Source organism: Etheostoma cragini, chromosome 13 (genome assembly GCF_013103735.1).
Source record: "Etheostoma cragini isolate CJK2018 chromosome 13, CSU_Ecrag_1.0, whole genome shotgun sequence".
Lineage (NCBI taxonomy): Eukaryota > Metazoa > Chordata > Actinopteri > Perciformes > Percidae > Etheostoma > Etheostoma cragini.
Window position 1 is genome coordinate 18,520,027 of NC_048419.1, and position 14,659 is coordinate 18,534,685.

Below are 14,659 nucleotides of genomic sequence, written 5' to 3' on the forward strand. Positions count from 1 at the left end.
TATATATAATTTCCCTCTATGACATTAGCAGAAATGGTAGGGAAAAATATCTCAGAAACTGAAAAAATAAAACCACAATAGGGGTCTTAAAGTAAATTTAAGACTTAAAATCCAAGATTCAATGTGCCATTAAAAGTATGCCAACTTAGTTATTAGCAGATCTTGTTTGCAATGTAACCATTAATGTCCAGAAAACTATCACAGGACTGCTTTGATACTGTAGAAACCCTAGAAATGTGGTAATTCTTAGGCAAAATACAAATTGAAATTGCCAGAATCTGGTGCTCTTAACTGCCTCCATGAGCTGTGTATCTCAGCCACTTTTGCAACTGTTGACCAAATTACATAACTAACAAAATGTATTCACTGCTGTTTTTGCCTCAGACCCTCCATGACCCTCTGCAACCCTCCTGCCCCCCACTGGGGAAGCTTGCCTCCCAGAATCTGAAATACTTGGCGAGAAAAGAAAATCTTGGAATTAAGGGTGAACTGACTCTTCAAAATGTTAGAATTAAGTTGTGAGTAAAGTCAGGGTAGTAGTTTGGCTTAGGTCTATAGTTGATAGTGTTATGCTTCAGGGCTAAGGAATGCATGATGTCAATGAGGGCTCCCACTAGTAAAGAAGTATAAATACTGCATGTGTGTGTTTGTGTCTGCGCATGTCAATGTTGGGAACCACTACAAAGCCCTGGCTCAGAGATGAAATTGCCAAATACTCCCATGGTAGAATTGCCTGACCAGAAGATCAGAAACAGAAAAACTAACAGCATGATACATGAATGGAAGCTACATCCAAAACACTGTAGACCATGAGAAACTATGTGGGAGGAGAACTAAATTCAGTGTAATGAGTACAAGACATCCAGATGGTCTCTTGCCAGCCACACAGCCACAGTGACTGATACTGTGTTATGTTGTTTGGTATACATTCTTCACAAGCACACATGTGACACAAACACAAGGTAAGAGGTTCAGGTCTGTTTAGAACTAATACCATGGTAGAATTGCTTGATGATAAAGACTTGATGATTTGTTATTTTGTTATTTCCTCTTTTGAAATAATTACACGCACATAATACAGTTTAGCACCGACACTCCAGACACTCTTATCAATGATTTATAATAATCTTCATTTTCACTTCCTGTGCTACATATTTCCTCCAAATCCATACACTCCAATGAATAACTTCATGGATGACCTAGCACTTACACTGATGGTAACTTCCTCACTTCATTCAACGTCCATTGCACAGCAGAATGTAATACCATCATTGCACAACTACTGTATCTATAGTAAATAGCATCTGACAGCCGTATAGGAGTAGCGGGCATGATAAACATCTAAAACCTCCAGCACGGCACCAAAAACCGGACCGCGCCCGTCTCTTTCACTCCACTGGGGAGCACATGCAGAAATCCCAGCAGGCCCGGGTTCCTCACTCCCTCTCTCTAATTGGACAGTGGTACTGAGCTCAAGGTAATCCAGATATATCATTGGCTGAGGGTGGGAATGTAAATAGCTGGAATTCCCTCAGCTGTGGGATATAGACAGGAAACTGTGGCTCTGAATTTTAATAGACGCTGCGCTTGTGCTCTAATCCACACCCTGTAACTTTTTTTCTCATTTTTTTTTGCTCGGGACTTCGAGAAACAGCTCTAAGTTGATCCTCAGATATCAAGGTTTTACTGCTAGACTGTCATCAATCTCTTTAAGAATATTTAGCTGTGCCAAAGTGTCTTTTCATGTGAACATTTGTCCTTTCCCACCAGTGTCACTTGTCTGGTTTATGCATTTACTGTTGTTGGAAAACAAAGGGGATTTGTGATACCTATATGTGATCACTCTAAATTATTTGGCACAAAAACTTCATTTGTGCATGCGATTTAAATGTTTTAAAAGCTCTCAGATGTTGCTTCGAAAGTGTAAAATTCAGAAATTTCTAAACGTTTATCCGCCTTTCTTCACCATTCTTTTTTACCTCTGTTCTTTCACTTGACTTTTTCAGTTTTGACACTGTCCTACACCTTCCCTGCCTGCTCCATTTCTTGCCCACTTTTGAACACATTCTTGTCCTCTCCCACTGACATGCTAGTACCTTCTACAGGGGCACGGCTCACTTTCCTGGCATTGATCACTCCATTCAGGTCTTAAAATAGAAGAATACATGGCAAATGGCCCTGTACTGTATACATGTGTTGGTGTAAGATAAGGACAGAGCCAGGATAATGTTCCATCATGTATCAAAGTGCAGCATTGTGTAACATCTGCAAGGTTATGATTGCACATTGCATCAGAACATACCTCGATGAGTTGGGCTACAGTTGGACGAGTCTCTGGATTTTTGTCCAAAGCTTTCTTCAGGAAATCATTAAACTCTTGTGACCTTAAGTAAACACAAGAAAACAGCATAAATTCAAAACCAAGAATTATGAAGATAGGGGGAGTGAGGGAAAGGTTAACCAACATAAAATTTTTTCATTGTGTTGAAAATTTCACAAATTTCACAAATGTTCATTTTCAACATTTCCAGATATGTGATGTTCTTTGTGCACAGCTGTGCTTTGTAAAATAAAGCTTTCAACAGAAATGATGAGCAGTCTCCCCATCCCAAATGTCCTTTCAGCACCTGATAACTTCCCTTTTGCAGAACTAGATGTGCTGCTATGGAACATTCAGGCTCATAAAATTGATAGGGAAACATTTATAGTTTGGCACCCGCTAAAGCCATGAGTTGTTTCTATAGTTAACTGAAAGTGTAGGAAGAGGAGGAAGAGAGGAGGAGGACAATGTGATATATTGAGAGTCTATAGTAAATTCCAGAACACTGAGTGTGCAAAAATCTGGTAATAGAATAAAATTAGATGACCCAGTGAAATCTAGACAGGAAGATATAATCCCCTGTCCTCCTATCATATTCTATATCCAAACTAATGAATCAAGGATTGTGCAAAATAGTAATAATACTAGGGTTTTTTGTAATTTTCTAGCTAACATATCCCTGCTTTCTCTTCACAATTTGCACATATTATATGATACAATTACTGACCAGTGAATTTAGAGTAATCTCTAATGCATTCTCACCATTTGTGCGGCTGCTCCAGAGTGGGAGGCTCTGACTTGGCGATCTTCAACAGCACCCTCATGGGGTTGAGCTCATGGTGCGGGGGTTCAATTTGAGCGAGCTCAATCAGAGTGATTCCCAGAGACCAGACATCAGCCTTGTAGTCGTACGGAGCATCCTTCATTGTCTCACACATTACCACTTCTGGGGCCATCCTGAGACAGAGTAAACAAAAGGTTGAATATTCATTACCTGAACATATGGCGGGAAACTGTCTAGATTAAATGGACATGATCATGTGTGGCAAATGTGTTTACGAGAATAAGGTAATAAAAAGGGAAGCACACACATTTGTTTTAAGTAAAGAAATTGTGCCAAATTCACCATCAAATGACCATGTGGGATTACTGAACTTTAGAGGCAGTTCACAGGAGTTGTTTGGATTTTTGACTTTGCTAACCAGTGCATTTAAAGCTATAGTGCGTAGTTTATGTTGCCCCAATGAGGAATTCTAAGTAATGACAACAAAACTATTGGCGCGTCCAGATGATGACTCTTGCTTTTATATAGACCTTAGTGGTCCCCTAATACCATATCTAGAGTCTCTTTCCCAAAATTCAGCCTTGGTACAGAAATACAGCCACTAGAACCAGTCCCACAATGAGCTTGCCTTAGTATGTGCCATTTCTGAGTCTGTAGCTTTTGAGGAGGAGAGAGAGGGGGGGCCAAGGTGGAGGCTGGGTATGTGGCCTTGACCAACTGCCACTTTGCTCATTTGAAATCCATGTCTCCTTTTCATGGGTGGGTCAAATTCTTTGGGTGGGCAAAGCAGAGAAAGGGGAGATATCCTTGCCCCTTATGACCTCATAAGGAGCAAGGATACCTCCAGATTGGCCCATCTAAGCTTTTATTTTCTCAAAAGCAGAGCAGGATACCCAGGGCTTAGCTTACAGCTATCACCATTTAAATCCACTGGGGGACCATAGGCGTGCTGGGGGAACTCATTAATGTTAAAAAACCTCATAAAGTAAAATTTTCATGACAAGGGACCTTTAAGCAAAAGATATTTCTGATCTTTGAATGGTTTCTCAATTGAATTTCTTTTATTTTTTAGAAATGAAAAAAAAAAGCTTTAATAGGATTAGGATGGATAAAAAATGCTTTTCCTTAATAGTTCTCCGATGCAGAGAAATTTTTCACTCACCAGTATGGCGTTCCAATGAAAGAATCTCTTCTTTGTAAGGTTTTGGTGTTTTTTGCGGACACGCCAAAATCAGCTACAAGAATGAAGAGACAAAAAAAACAAATCGTGACATGAGATAGTTAGAAGAAGTTCCTCAAAAGCATTAAGAGTGAGTTTGAAAACGTCCCCCTTTGTACATGTAGTAGACAAATAGTTTGTAGGTTGTAAAACTGTCATGACATTGAGCACAAAGCCAGAACCAGTGAATTTATAGCAGTTCAGTTTCCAAAACAAGCTGCCCCCATTTCCTGACATGACCCTCAGATTACAGGGGTGTTGTTTTCACTTTGAACAGGTTTTTTCTCTGCTAGTAAGAATTTTACGTGTGGCATGACCAGGGTTGAGCAATTGGCAGAGGCCGTTAACTCACAAGGCAGTAGGCTGGCTGTTTCAATTACAAACGGGCATGTTCTATTACTGGGACTTAAATGAATGTCTTGGTTTTTCGTAGACTACAATTCAAATATATTTGACCTTCCAGTGAGATATATAATTTTAGACTCTTGCAGTCTAAACTTTTGCAGAAAGAATGTTTACCTCATACAAAGACAATAAATAGTAAGTCTGCTTTTATTGTACATGGAATAAGAGTTTACACATGACATGGTAACATGATTAACCTTATAAACCTGGAGGCCAAATACACTTTGGTACACTTCAGTACATTCTGTCAAAGCTTTTGTAGAATGTGCTGCATCCCTGGGTTTAACTTACGATATGCTCTCTTCAATAATCACCAAGGGCGTGTCTCTCAAGAAGCATTGTGATGATTATATGCAAATATTTCTACCCTACACTAATAAAGGTTAGGGTAAGAGTGCACAGTAACAAGTATTTCAGCGGGGAATCCAAACAAACTCCAAAAATAGAGTAGTTAGATTAAGTGATTTGATCTTAAAAATTTTAAGTGGAAATAATCAGATAATATATTAAAAATATTAGCATAGACAACAATATTGTGTTGTTCCATGATATTGCATACATAATGTTTAATCCCATGTGTCATAGGTGGATATAATGCATTTGCATGACCTCAGAGACAGATAATTGCTGAATTAACACATAGTTAGAAAAGTTTGTAGACTGTAAATGAGCGAGTGTCATGACTTAATGAGTTTAAAGAGGAAACTCCCAGTGATTATATCTAACTGGGTGTCTTAGGGAGGAATGTCAGGCAATGGAAAATGGCTTAAAAAAGAAGTACAAGTCCAGCCCACTGAGCAATGTGTCATTTGAAATTACAACAAGAGAGAGAGCAAAATGAACTGTAATGTTACCATGGACCAATACACCGTTTGGAATGAAATTACAAAAACAAGTATTACAAATTACAAAAAAGTGCAACAAGTTCCGCAAAGAGTCAGCACCAGACATTGAAGCCCTTTGCAGCTTAAAGTTACTCTCTACTGAGCGTATTGGTTTGTTGTTCTGAGTCAAATCAACAAAGATTTAGACAAAGAGTACAGAAAGTAAATGTAAATGTCATGCAGCCATTTAGAAATAAAATCTGCACTTCCTTAACTTGCACTTACTGCACATAAAGCACATAAAGAGACCATTTTTTCCTTTACTGGGAACTTCGCTTTAATCTAAAACATGCTGGTGAATGGGTTGGATCCACCGGTTCAGCGGTGCAATGTGAAGAATGTGGAGAACTCCTGAAAAAGCCAATAAATGAAAACATGCAAAACTTCTGAGAATGCAGTTTTCCCACACAATGCTCACTTATGATCCTCCTAAAGCGCCACAGGAGGGGTACAGGGCCTCTAACTGTGTGTGTATTTGTGACAGCACACATCTGGCTGCATGTGTGTGTTTAGCCCATACGACAGCATACAGTGTGTAAGACTAAGAAACAATGGTCCATAGTTCCAGACATAACCTTTAATATGCAATTGTAACACAGGGTCAATCTGAGAATTAGTACCACTTGCAGCATTTTGGTAGTGACATGGTTTTCTTTGTGAATGATGGAGCATGAAGATTACCGTATTGCATTTTTCAGACTTTGTAAACCTAATTGCGGGAGCTTGAACAAAATGGACACCATGATGCCTAATCAATAATTAATGGTAAATGCAATAAACCTTGCTTTCTAGGAATGCTCACCCAGTTTGATGTCCCCGTCCAGCATGAGGAGGATGTTACCGGCCTTTAGGTCTCTGTGGATGATCTTCATGCTGTGGAGGTAGCTCAGAGCTTCCAGCATCTGGCGACAAACCACCTTAATCTGCGGCTCTGTCAGCCCCCGATCTAACTCTGATAAAGGCAAGAGAGGTGGGGACAGGAAACAAGAGATGGAGGGTTTAACTGCCACGGTAGGGGAGAGGGTTGAGAACAAGAGCCAAATCAAAGTGAGAGTTGAGAAAACTAGCTGAGAGGGTTCAAAAGCCGTTATGCATGCCTCACAGATTCCAAATCCAGTTTTCAAACAATTATGGCAAAACAAAGTCTTGAAGACTGATAGTCTGTAGTGTGTGAACACCGCAAGAGAAAAGCGAAAAAGGTAAACCTGGGATGAGATCAATCGAAGTCTCTCAGATAAAGTTGTTGGATAAGTAATCCCAGATCAGAAAAGCTTTCACACATGCAAGCTAGTCTTGCCCTGCAGACTTTATTCTACTGTGTCTGTTTGGTTAGCTGGAGTGGGGTTACAGACAGATATGAGGATGTGGATTACCCAGAAAAACAGACCAGGGGGTTTTCCCACACAGGAGGATTCCACCATGTCTGACTGCTTTCTAGAGCATTTAAGGCCATACTGGCAAAGCTGCAGTACATGGTCAGCAAACGTTCAGAGCAAATCAACTATATTGTGATAAATGCTGGTGTTCTAGACCTCTCCTATTGAAAATAAACATGCCGGGATTCTTCAATAGCATAGACTGGAGCTTTAAGACAATAGCGTGGCTTGAAAGCACATATTTGACTTTTTATCATGTTTCTACGCTACATTAAACAAGGGTTCTGCAGGTTTAAACAAGACTTACGTCTTTTTAAGACCTTTTTAATAAAATTTAAGAACTTTATCACGACAAAAGTACAACAAAATGCTGAGTCACAAAAGTACTTGCAAATTAAATCAAATTATTAAAACTGGATAAAAGCGACACGGATTTATAAAAAGCTGTACTTATACAGCAAATTATAGTTGGACTAGCAAAAGAAAGAACACACAACAAAACAAAATAAAAATAAAAAACATTGATATGATCATTTGAGGTGGCGGTGCATGGACGTAGGGAAATTTAAGACCTGTTCCCAATTATTTAAGACCTAGAACACAGTACTTTTGTGAAAGTAAGGCTGTTCAAAGCCTACAATTTTTAATTTGAAATTTTAAACTTTTTAAGAGTCAGTGCTGAAGGGACTGGTGTAGTCGCAGCCCTGCCACAGGTTTGGAACTTGATTCTTGTGACAAGGAGGAAGGTGGAGTGCTTAAGATAACACACAGAGTGCCAAGAGAAGCCTACCTAGCATTGTGGCATCCACGGCACCTCCGGGGCAGAACTCGATCATGATCTGGGGAATGAAGGGGAGGGGAGAATGGGTGAGGTTAAACATGACAGAGCTTTATGAAATATACAGAAGCTTACTTTTCATCAGAAGCACATGCACACTAGTATGAAATGAAATGTGGCAGTAAAATGAGCTGAGATCAATCATAACATAGGCATAAAAGTCCACCAATGACAATGAAAACCACAACAAATTGGTAGTGCAACATTACCAGACATTCTTATCCCATTACTTTGTCATCGGCCAAAAGAATACATATTGTTTTTGTGTTATTTTTGGTAAAGCAAACCTAAGCAAAGTGTGGAAAGAATAGAAGACGAGATGTTAGTGTTATGTCATCGCTACCTGGAGAGCTCCCCCTGCTCTACATCAGTCAAACCAGGTTTGACATCTATGGGGAAAGTACTAGAATACACAAACTTTGCAAAGTTGACAGCTGGATTCAGACTGAAGTGTGTGATGAAGTGTCAGGCCATAACTATACACACTTCCCGGGACACACACTTCCTTGGACACACTGCCAAATGAATAGTACCAGTTCAGAGGGGATGTAAAAATACAGAGAGAGAAAGAGAGAGAGAGAGAGAGAGACAAGGAGAAAAAAAGATTCAGAGTACAAACTCCCTAAATGGTGCCTTGTTGGCCAACAGCAACTTCCAACAATTTAATTTCCTCTCCTTACATAGTCAGTCTCTCCCTTACACACAGCACACACGCCTGTCAGAGAACCTCTAAATGTTTCATTTGAGTAAAGTGAGACCATCTAAATAAAAACACAAGATTTCATAATAATCCTATGCAGATCAGTTTATCTTGATCTATTGATTCAGAATGGTTAAAGATCAACCCCAGGGGGTGTGCAGCATACCTTTTGTTGTTTGTGTGTGTGTGTGTGTGTGTGTGTGTGTGTGTGTGTGTGTGTGTGTGTGTGTGTGTGTGTGTGTGTGTGTGTCTTATTTAATCCCCAAAGTCTTGCTTGCTCTGACAACACTGTCAAAGCATCAACCTGGTACTGAACAGGGAGTGGAGTTTCAGTCCAGAGAACAGAGAGTCAAGTACAGAGGGAGCAATAACCCAAGGAACGGCTGAATCCAGGAAACAATGCATACCTCCGTGCACACGCAGGTGCATAAAGACACACACGCTTTGAGGAAAACTCAAACATGAGGAATGTCAAGCCTCGTTTGGATCTCTTATCAGGATGTTTCACTTTGTGGAGATCTCTTTAAATGACAGACAGTAAAGAGACAGTCTGGCCCGCATGTTACATGCTCCGCAGCTTCCATCTTTTATGTCTCTTACTGTATCACAAAGAATTGACCTCTGTTTGACTCAAGTTCTATTAAAGCACTCACAACTTGGTTGTTATTTGTCTGAAACATATATTTTTTTTCAGGTTCAGACACACTTGAAATTACAGATATAAACTAAATACATTGTAATTAGCAAATGAATCAACGTTTAACACACTGAGCTGCTTTATCTGGTTATTGTTTGAGTTTGGTTCAAGATTCTGCTTTCAATTTAATTTGGTCTAAAAATGCGGAAGGTGACATCACCTTCATCCAGTAAGCCACGCCCACCTTCAACCAGCACAGACAAAAAACACAAATCAAAGTTGTTAGTTAACATAAACAACCAAAATCCTTATTAGTTTTTTTTTTTTTTTAACTATTCATCATTATCGACCCTTCCGAGGCATTTTTAAATGAATATTTCCAGGTCCAATTTACTTTGGCTTCTTAGAGAAATCCATTTGAGATGCATCAGACGTTAAAATTAGATTGTTAAAATATGATTTTAAACTATATGTCCATGCAGTGTTGAGTGAATGCTAATAAAATAATCAAGTTTTTGGGCCAGGATGGCTCAGTTGGTAAAGCTGATACCCATGTACTGTATTGAGGTTTACTCCTCAACACAGCAGGCCCGGGTTCGACTCTGACCTGTGGCCCTTAGCTGCATGCCAGTCCCCCTCTCTCTTCCCTTGCATGTCTTCAGCTGTCCTATGAAATATATACAACAAATAGTTTTAAAGAGCTCCCCAGAGGGATGTTTATTACACATCTCAGTACAAACCATTTCCCTATCCCTGCCCACCGCAAACCAAAAGACATTATTTTTATTTCTCCTCTGTTTGAAAATCAACCACCTACATTAAATGAGCTGCCCTTCAGTAGCAACACACTGTACTGCCCAACCTAAAGAGCCGTACATTACACTACTGTGTTGCAAGCAACTGGTTTGTGTTTCCTTCAGACTCTCTCCTTGCCTGAGACAATTCAGGATGACGTGTTGTGTTGCGGTGAAGAATGTGCCCCCACTGGTCAAGCTACTGTACATACAGCGCATACCTACTAAGGGCTGAACACACGCACACACAAGTGTTACCTGTCCCTCTGACTTACAAACATACACGGGAACACCCAAAAATCAATTGCCTTTTTTCTTTTCAGACAAGCCAAAACAAACGGAGCAGGCCTCGCAGACATTGCAGTTTTCTTGTGAGCCACAGCTCTGTACTTGTACTGTGATTTCCCCCCTCATTTTGTCCTGAGTCAAAAATATGTCAAAGACTATTTGAATCAAGGTTGAAGACCTTTCTTTTTGATGTTGCCTTTCTTTAAATAATATTCATTTCTTTAATGTTTAATTTCTTATACTGCACTGTAACTTTTACTCTTATTTTATTTTTGACTGTTTGTTCTTGTGTTTTATTTGCTTTTATTTTTCTAAAATTAGTTTTCAACTGATTTTGTGTAAAGCACTTTGAATTGCCCTGTTGCTGAAATGTGCTATACAAATAAAGCTGCCTTGCCTTGCCTTGCCTAAAGAAAGAACTATGAGCATAAAATACCTGAATCACTGACACACTGTTATACTTTGTCACACTGTGAACATGACTAATGCTTCAGTGATGTGTGTATGTGAGGTGGTGCCAAAAAAGACAGCATACGTACTTCTATCGATTCACTTTCCAGGGTCATTACAAATCTCCTAGAAACCACCGCAGGTATGTAGACCTCACTGTATGCAAATATATAATTTAAAAAAATATATGTCTATGAGTCTATTTTACAGCGAGAGCCCAATTGTCTCTGCCTTCTTAGTCAAAATAAGGCACTCTGGGACCACAAACCCACTAAGAGGTGAAAAGCTCAAAACATGTTAAACACTTTGGAACATGTACACAGTGCATCAAATGGAGTTAAACCCATAGATTTAAACCCCAAGATATTCATCTAGAAATGGTCTATATTCTTATAAGCTAGTTAGTTAAGCTAGACGTGTGGATCTTATGCAGTCTATATAAGTTTGGTGTAGAAAAGCTGCTCCTGTCATACTGTATTTCTAGTAGGTTCAGATGAATAGATATTGGGCTTTCAAAACTGATTTGAAACTTGGCTAAAAGCACCTATTGTGATACTGTTTCTGCTATGTTTCTACCCCTGACTCCCCAAAATGACAAAAAAACATTATTTGTCACTTACCTCTACTGCCCTACAAATGCAAAAGACCTTAACTTGCCAGGGTGTTGAACTGAGAAAAATTACTTTATAGTTTTTTTTGTTGTCCAGCCAAAAGAATTATAGGTAGGACACCGGAGATCTGGCAATTAGATGCAATGTAGCTACATAAAAAAAACTAAAACTAAACCTTTGACCTCTATTTTGTAGTCACTGTACTCTGCCTTTTGTAGTCTGCAAAAAGTGAAATGTCACGCCAAAGCAAAAGACAGTAACTTCCAAATTATAAATATGTGGTTGCTGATCACCATATACAAAATCAGTATAGTAACACGCTTATAAAATGTAGGGATCATGGCCTTTATGTCTGATGATTTATAAGTGCTCCAAGCCATTTACTGAACTTATTGCTATCCTATACCGTAACTCAAACTGAGCATTCCAAAACAAAGTCTGCCTGGTGTTGTGGTGTTCTGCTTGGGTTTCTCTATGCTTTTTAGAAGTTACTGTTTTGACAACCCATTATTTTCTCAAAAAAACAATGAAACTCACTTAAGATACTTAACCACATTACAAAGGATGTCTTGAATGTCCCAAAAATGTCAGTGACTCCTTTTTGATAAAAAACACAGTTACTGCCTTTTGCAGGGCAGTCTAGTGGTATCTTACCATGGAGACACGCAGGTTTAACCCAGATAATGAGATACAAGTCTCTCAGATTTTTGCTTTCACCCAATACAATGGAGGCAGGAATGGAATGTGGCATGGAATTTTGTTTATGGGGCTCAAAGCATGGGAAATATAGATTTAAAAAGTCAAGAAGCAAAATTGTCTCTTTAGCAACAGTGTCTGGATAAAGCAGTGAGAGTTTTTATTTTAGAAGAAATAGTCACTATGGATTTCAATAGTATTTGGGTGGAAGCGTAAATCTGCTCTGGCCCTTAGTAGAGGAAGATACTGATCATATAGATGGTTTGTCAGGTTTAAAAAAAAATGTTTGCGTTGTACTCCAAAATTGTAATTAATCCTGGAGTTTGTCAGTGTTGATCATTTTTTGCTAGACTTAAAGTTATATAATCCTAAAGACTTTCATGAAATCAAACCCCATTGTTGATACTATTTATGGTTAACTTTTCCTTTACAATAGCCAATGTAAGATGTATTTACATCCAATAACTATCTCTCTACATAGTAGTTCTCTTTGGTGTGTGAACAAACCGAACATCTTACTGCCGGCACTTCACATTAAAAGCACTCAATGGGGGAATATGCTGGTTGCCACACTTGCTGTTAACCATGGGTGTTTCCCAAGCCAAAAGACTAAATCTTGCACTTAACAATTACTATTGTTTTAATAACTTATGAATGGAGCTTAAGGGAAAAACAGTTACATCTTAACTCTAAATCTTACATTCATAACAATACCACAAGTAGAGGGGTAAAAAATAAATAACTATCTTTAGTCTAAAGACTAACTTGTAATTCCTCAGATAGCCGAGGTTGTGTCCCAGCATGAGGTCACTATTATTTTCTTGGCCAGATACACTAGGAGATTACAAGGGAAGTTGAACACTTGACAGATTGAGCTAGTGTGGAGAGGGAAAATAACTCAAGAGCTGAAAACACTGCCCTGAAATCTATCTACATTCTTGTTTTAACATCAGGGTGAGGATTGGGTCATTTCTGATGCATTATGTCACCCTTGGGGGGGGGGGGGGGTCTTTGGTCATCCCCATTTAGGCGATCCACTTTTGTTATCTTTATTATTCAGCAGAGCTTTCATATGTAGAAAAAAATATGCTCTGGGTGAGATAGTGTTGCAATAAAAACAACAAGGCAGTGCTGTCACAGATTGAAATGAAACATCCCCTAAGCCTGCCAACATACAAGGTTAAAAAGGTCTGTTGTTCCACTTCCCTGCGGATCGTTCAGGTTTCTGTGTTGTGGCTCTATTTGGAAAGACAACAGAAACTCCTCAAAAAGAATACATCTTGTGAGGAAGATGACAGTGTCTACAGAAGATAAGGTCCCTTTGGTACATTATGCACCAGTTTAATACAACAGCACAACACTGTCTGTTCAAGTACAATTTCTTCAAGACTCCGTCCATTTGTTTTTTATTTTTTACTTTGTTCAGTTTTAACGCTTAAATGTGCAAACACAATAAAATGGGTGATTCATATTTTGCTAGGTGCTTGTGTGAGTCTTCAGTAAAGGAAAGGTAAAACAAAAGAGAAAGGGGTAACGTCAAGCTGGATGTCTCCACCGGATCCCTCGGTTACCTACCCAGAGTTTGTTGTCATGGTAAAACGCGTCAAGCAGCTTGACAATGTAGCGGTGGTCACATTTAGCCAGGATGTCAATCTCAACGATGTAGTCCTCCAGCTCCTCCTCACATTTCGTCTCGATCACTTTGGCTGCAGCCAGAACTCCTGTCTCCTTGTTTCTGGCCTGAAGAGACAGAGAAACAGAACATTAAATTCAACATGCTTGTGTAAAGGCAGGCCGGTTTCATGGATTCTTGCATTTTACTTCCTCTCTTTTAGGACTAAACTCTTTATACAGCAAATGTGAATACATCCTATGAACTGAAGTTTCACTTCTCCTGATTATTTTTTAAAATCACAAAAATTCCTCAGAAAATATAAATAGTGGTGGAAATACAGGGTGTGGCTGTTTGATATATAGGGGGTGTGAATAAAATTGATTACACTGTTGCTGAACATTCCTGCCTGCATTTTACATATGCATATTATGTTATACTATCATACTGCTAAAAGAACACAGACATCCAGCTTTTTGCATGTGCCGATCACTCTGCCAGCCAGACTCTTCTACCCCAGTTGAAGCCAAAGTAAATCCAAAACGTCCAGAAACGCAGAACAGAAATGACAATGTTGACTAACCATTCATTCAGAGACAAAACAGGAAAGAAAACTCCACACCCTCCTTGAGCAACTGGGGAAGGAGGAACCACAAAAGCAGTCAAGTGTCAGTGTAGCTTAAGATGCACACATAGACATTCAATTGCAAGTAATTCTGAGTAATAAAGCGGGAAGTGACCGTAAACATGAGTAGATTGTTCAGTTCTGGAAAGCATCAAAACACCCAAATCCGAGGGTGAGTCAGAGTGAGGCACAAGGCACCAAACACATGATGTTCAACCAGATTGTTGTGAATGCTGACTGATGGGATTTTGTGGCTAAACGAGACGTTAATGTTTGCCTGCAGACAGAACCACATGTTCAGTGTCGTAATTGCAAGAGCACAATCGACTCAAAATAAGAGTTGAAAAACAGGAGGTGGTGATCCATTGGTCACCATTGTTAGGAACCTCTAACATTAATATATATATATATATATATATA

General features: G+C 39.2%; 1 protein-coding gene across 1 annotated transcript in view; it reads right to left on the bottom strand.

Moving 5' to 3' along the window:
* Nucleotides 1-14,659, bottom strand: part of stk10 (serine/threonine kinase 10) — a 41,521-nt gene that overhangs the window by 15,951 nt on the left and 10,911 nt on the right. Inside the window, exons 2-7 of the mRNA XM_034889119.1 lie at nt 13,578-13,742; nt 7,779-7,827; nt 6,415-6,564; nt 4,267-4,339; nt 3,083-3,277; nt 2,303-2,384 (exon numbers count right to left, since the gene is read on the bottom strand). Coding sequence (XP_034745010.1) covers nt 2,303-2,384; nt 3,083-3,277; nt 4,267-4,339; nt 6,415-6,564; nt 7,779-7,827; nt 13,578-13,742 — 714 coding nt within the window. The remainder of the gene's footprint in view (nt 1-2,302; nt 2,385-3,082; nt 3,278-4,266; nt 4,340-6,414; nt 6,565-7,778; nt 7,828-13,577; nt 13,743-14,659) is intronic.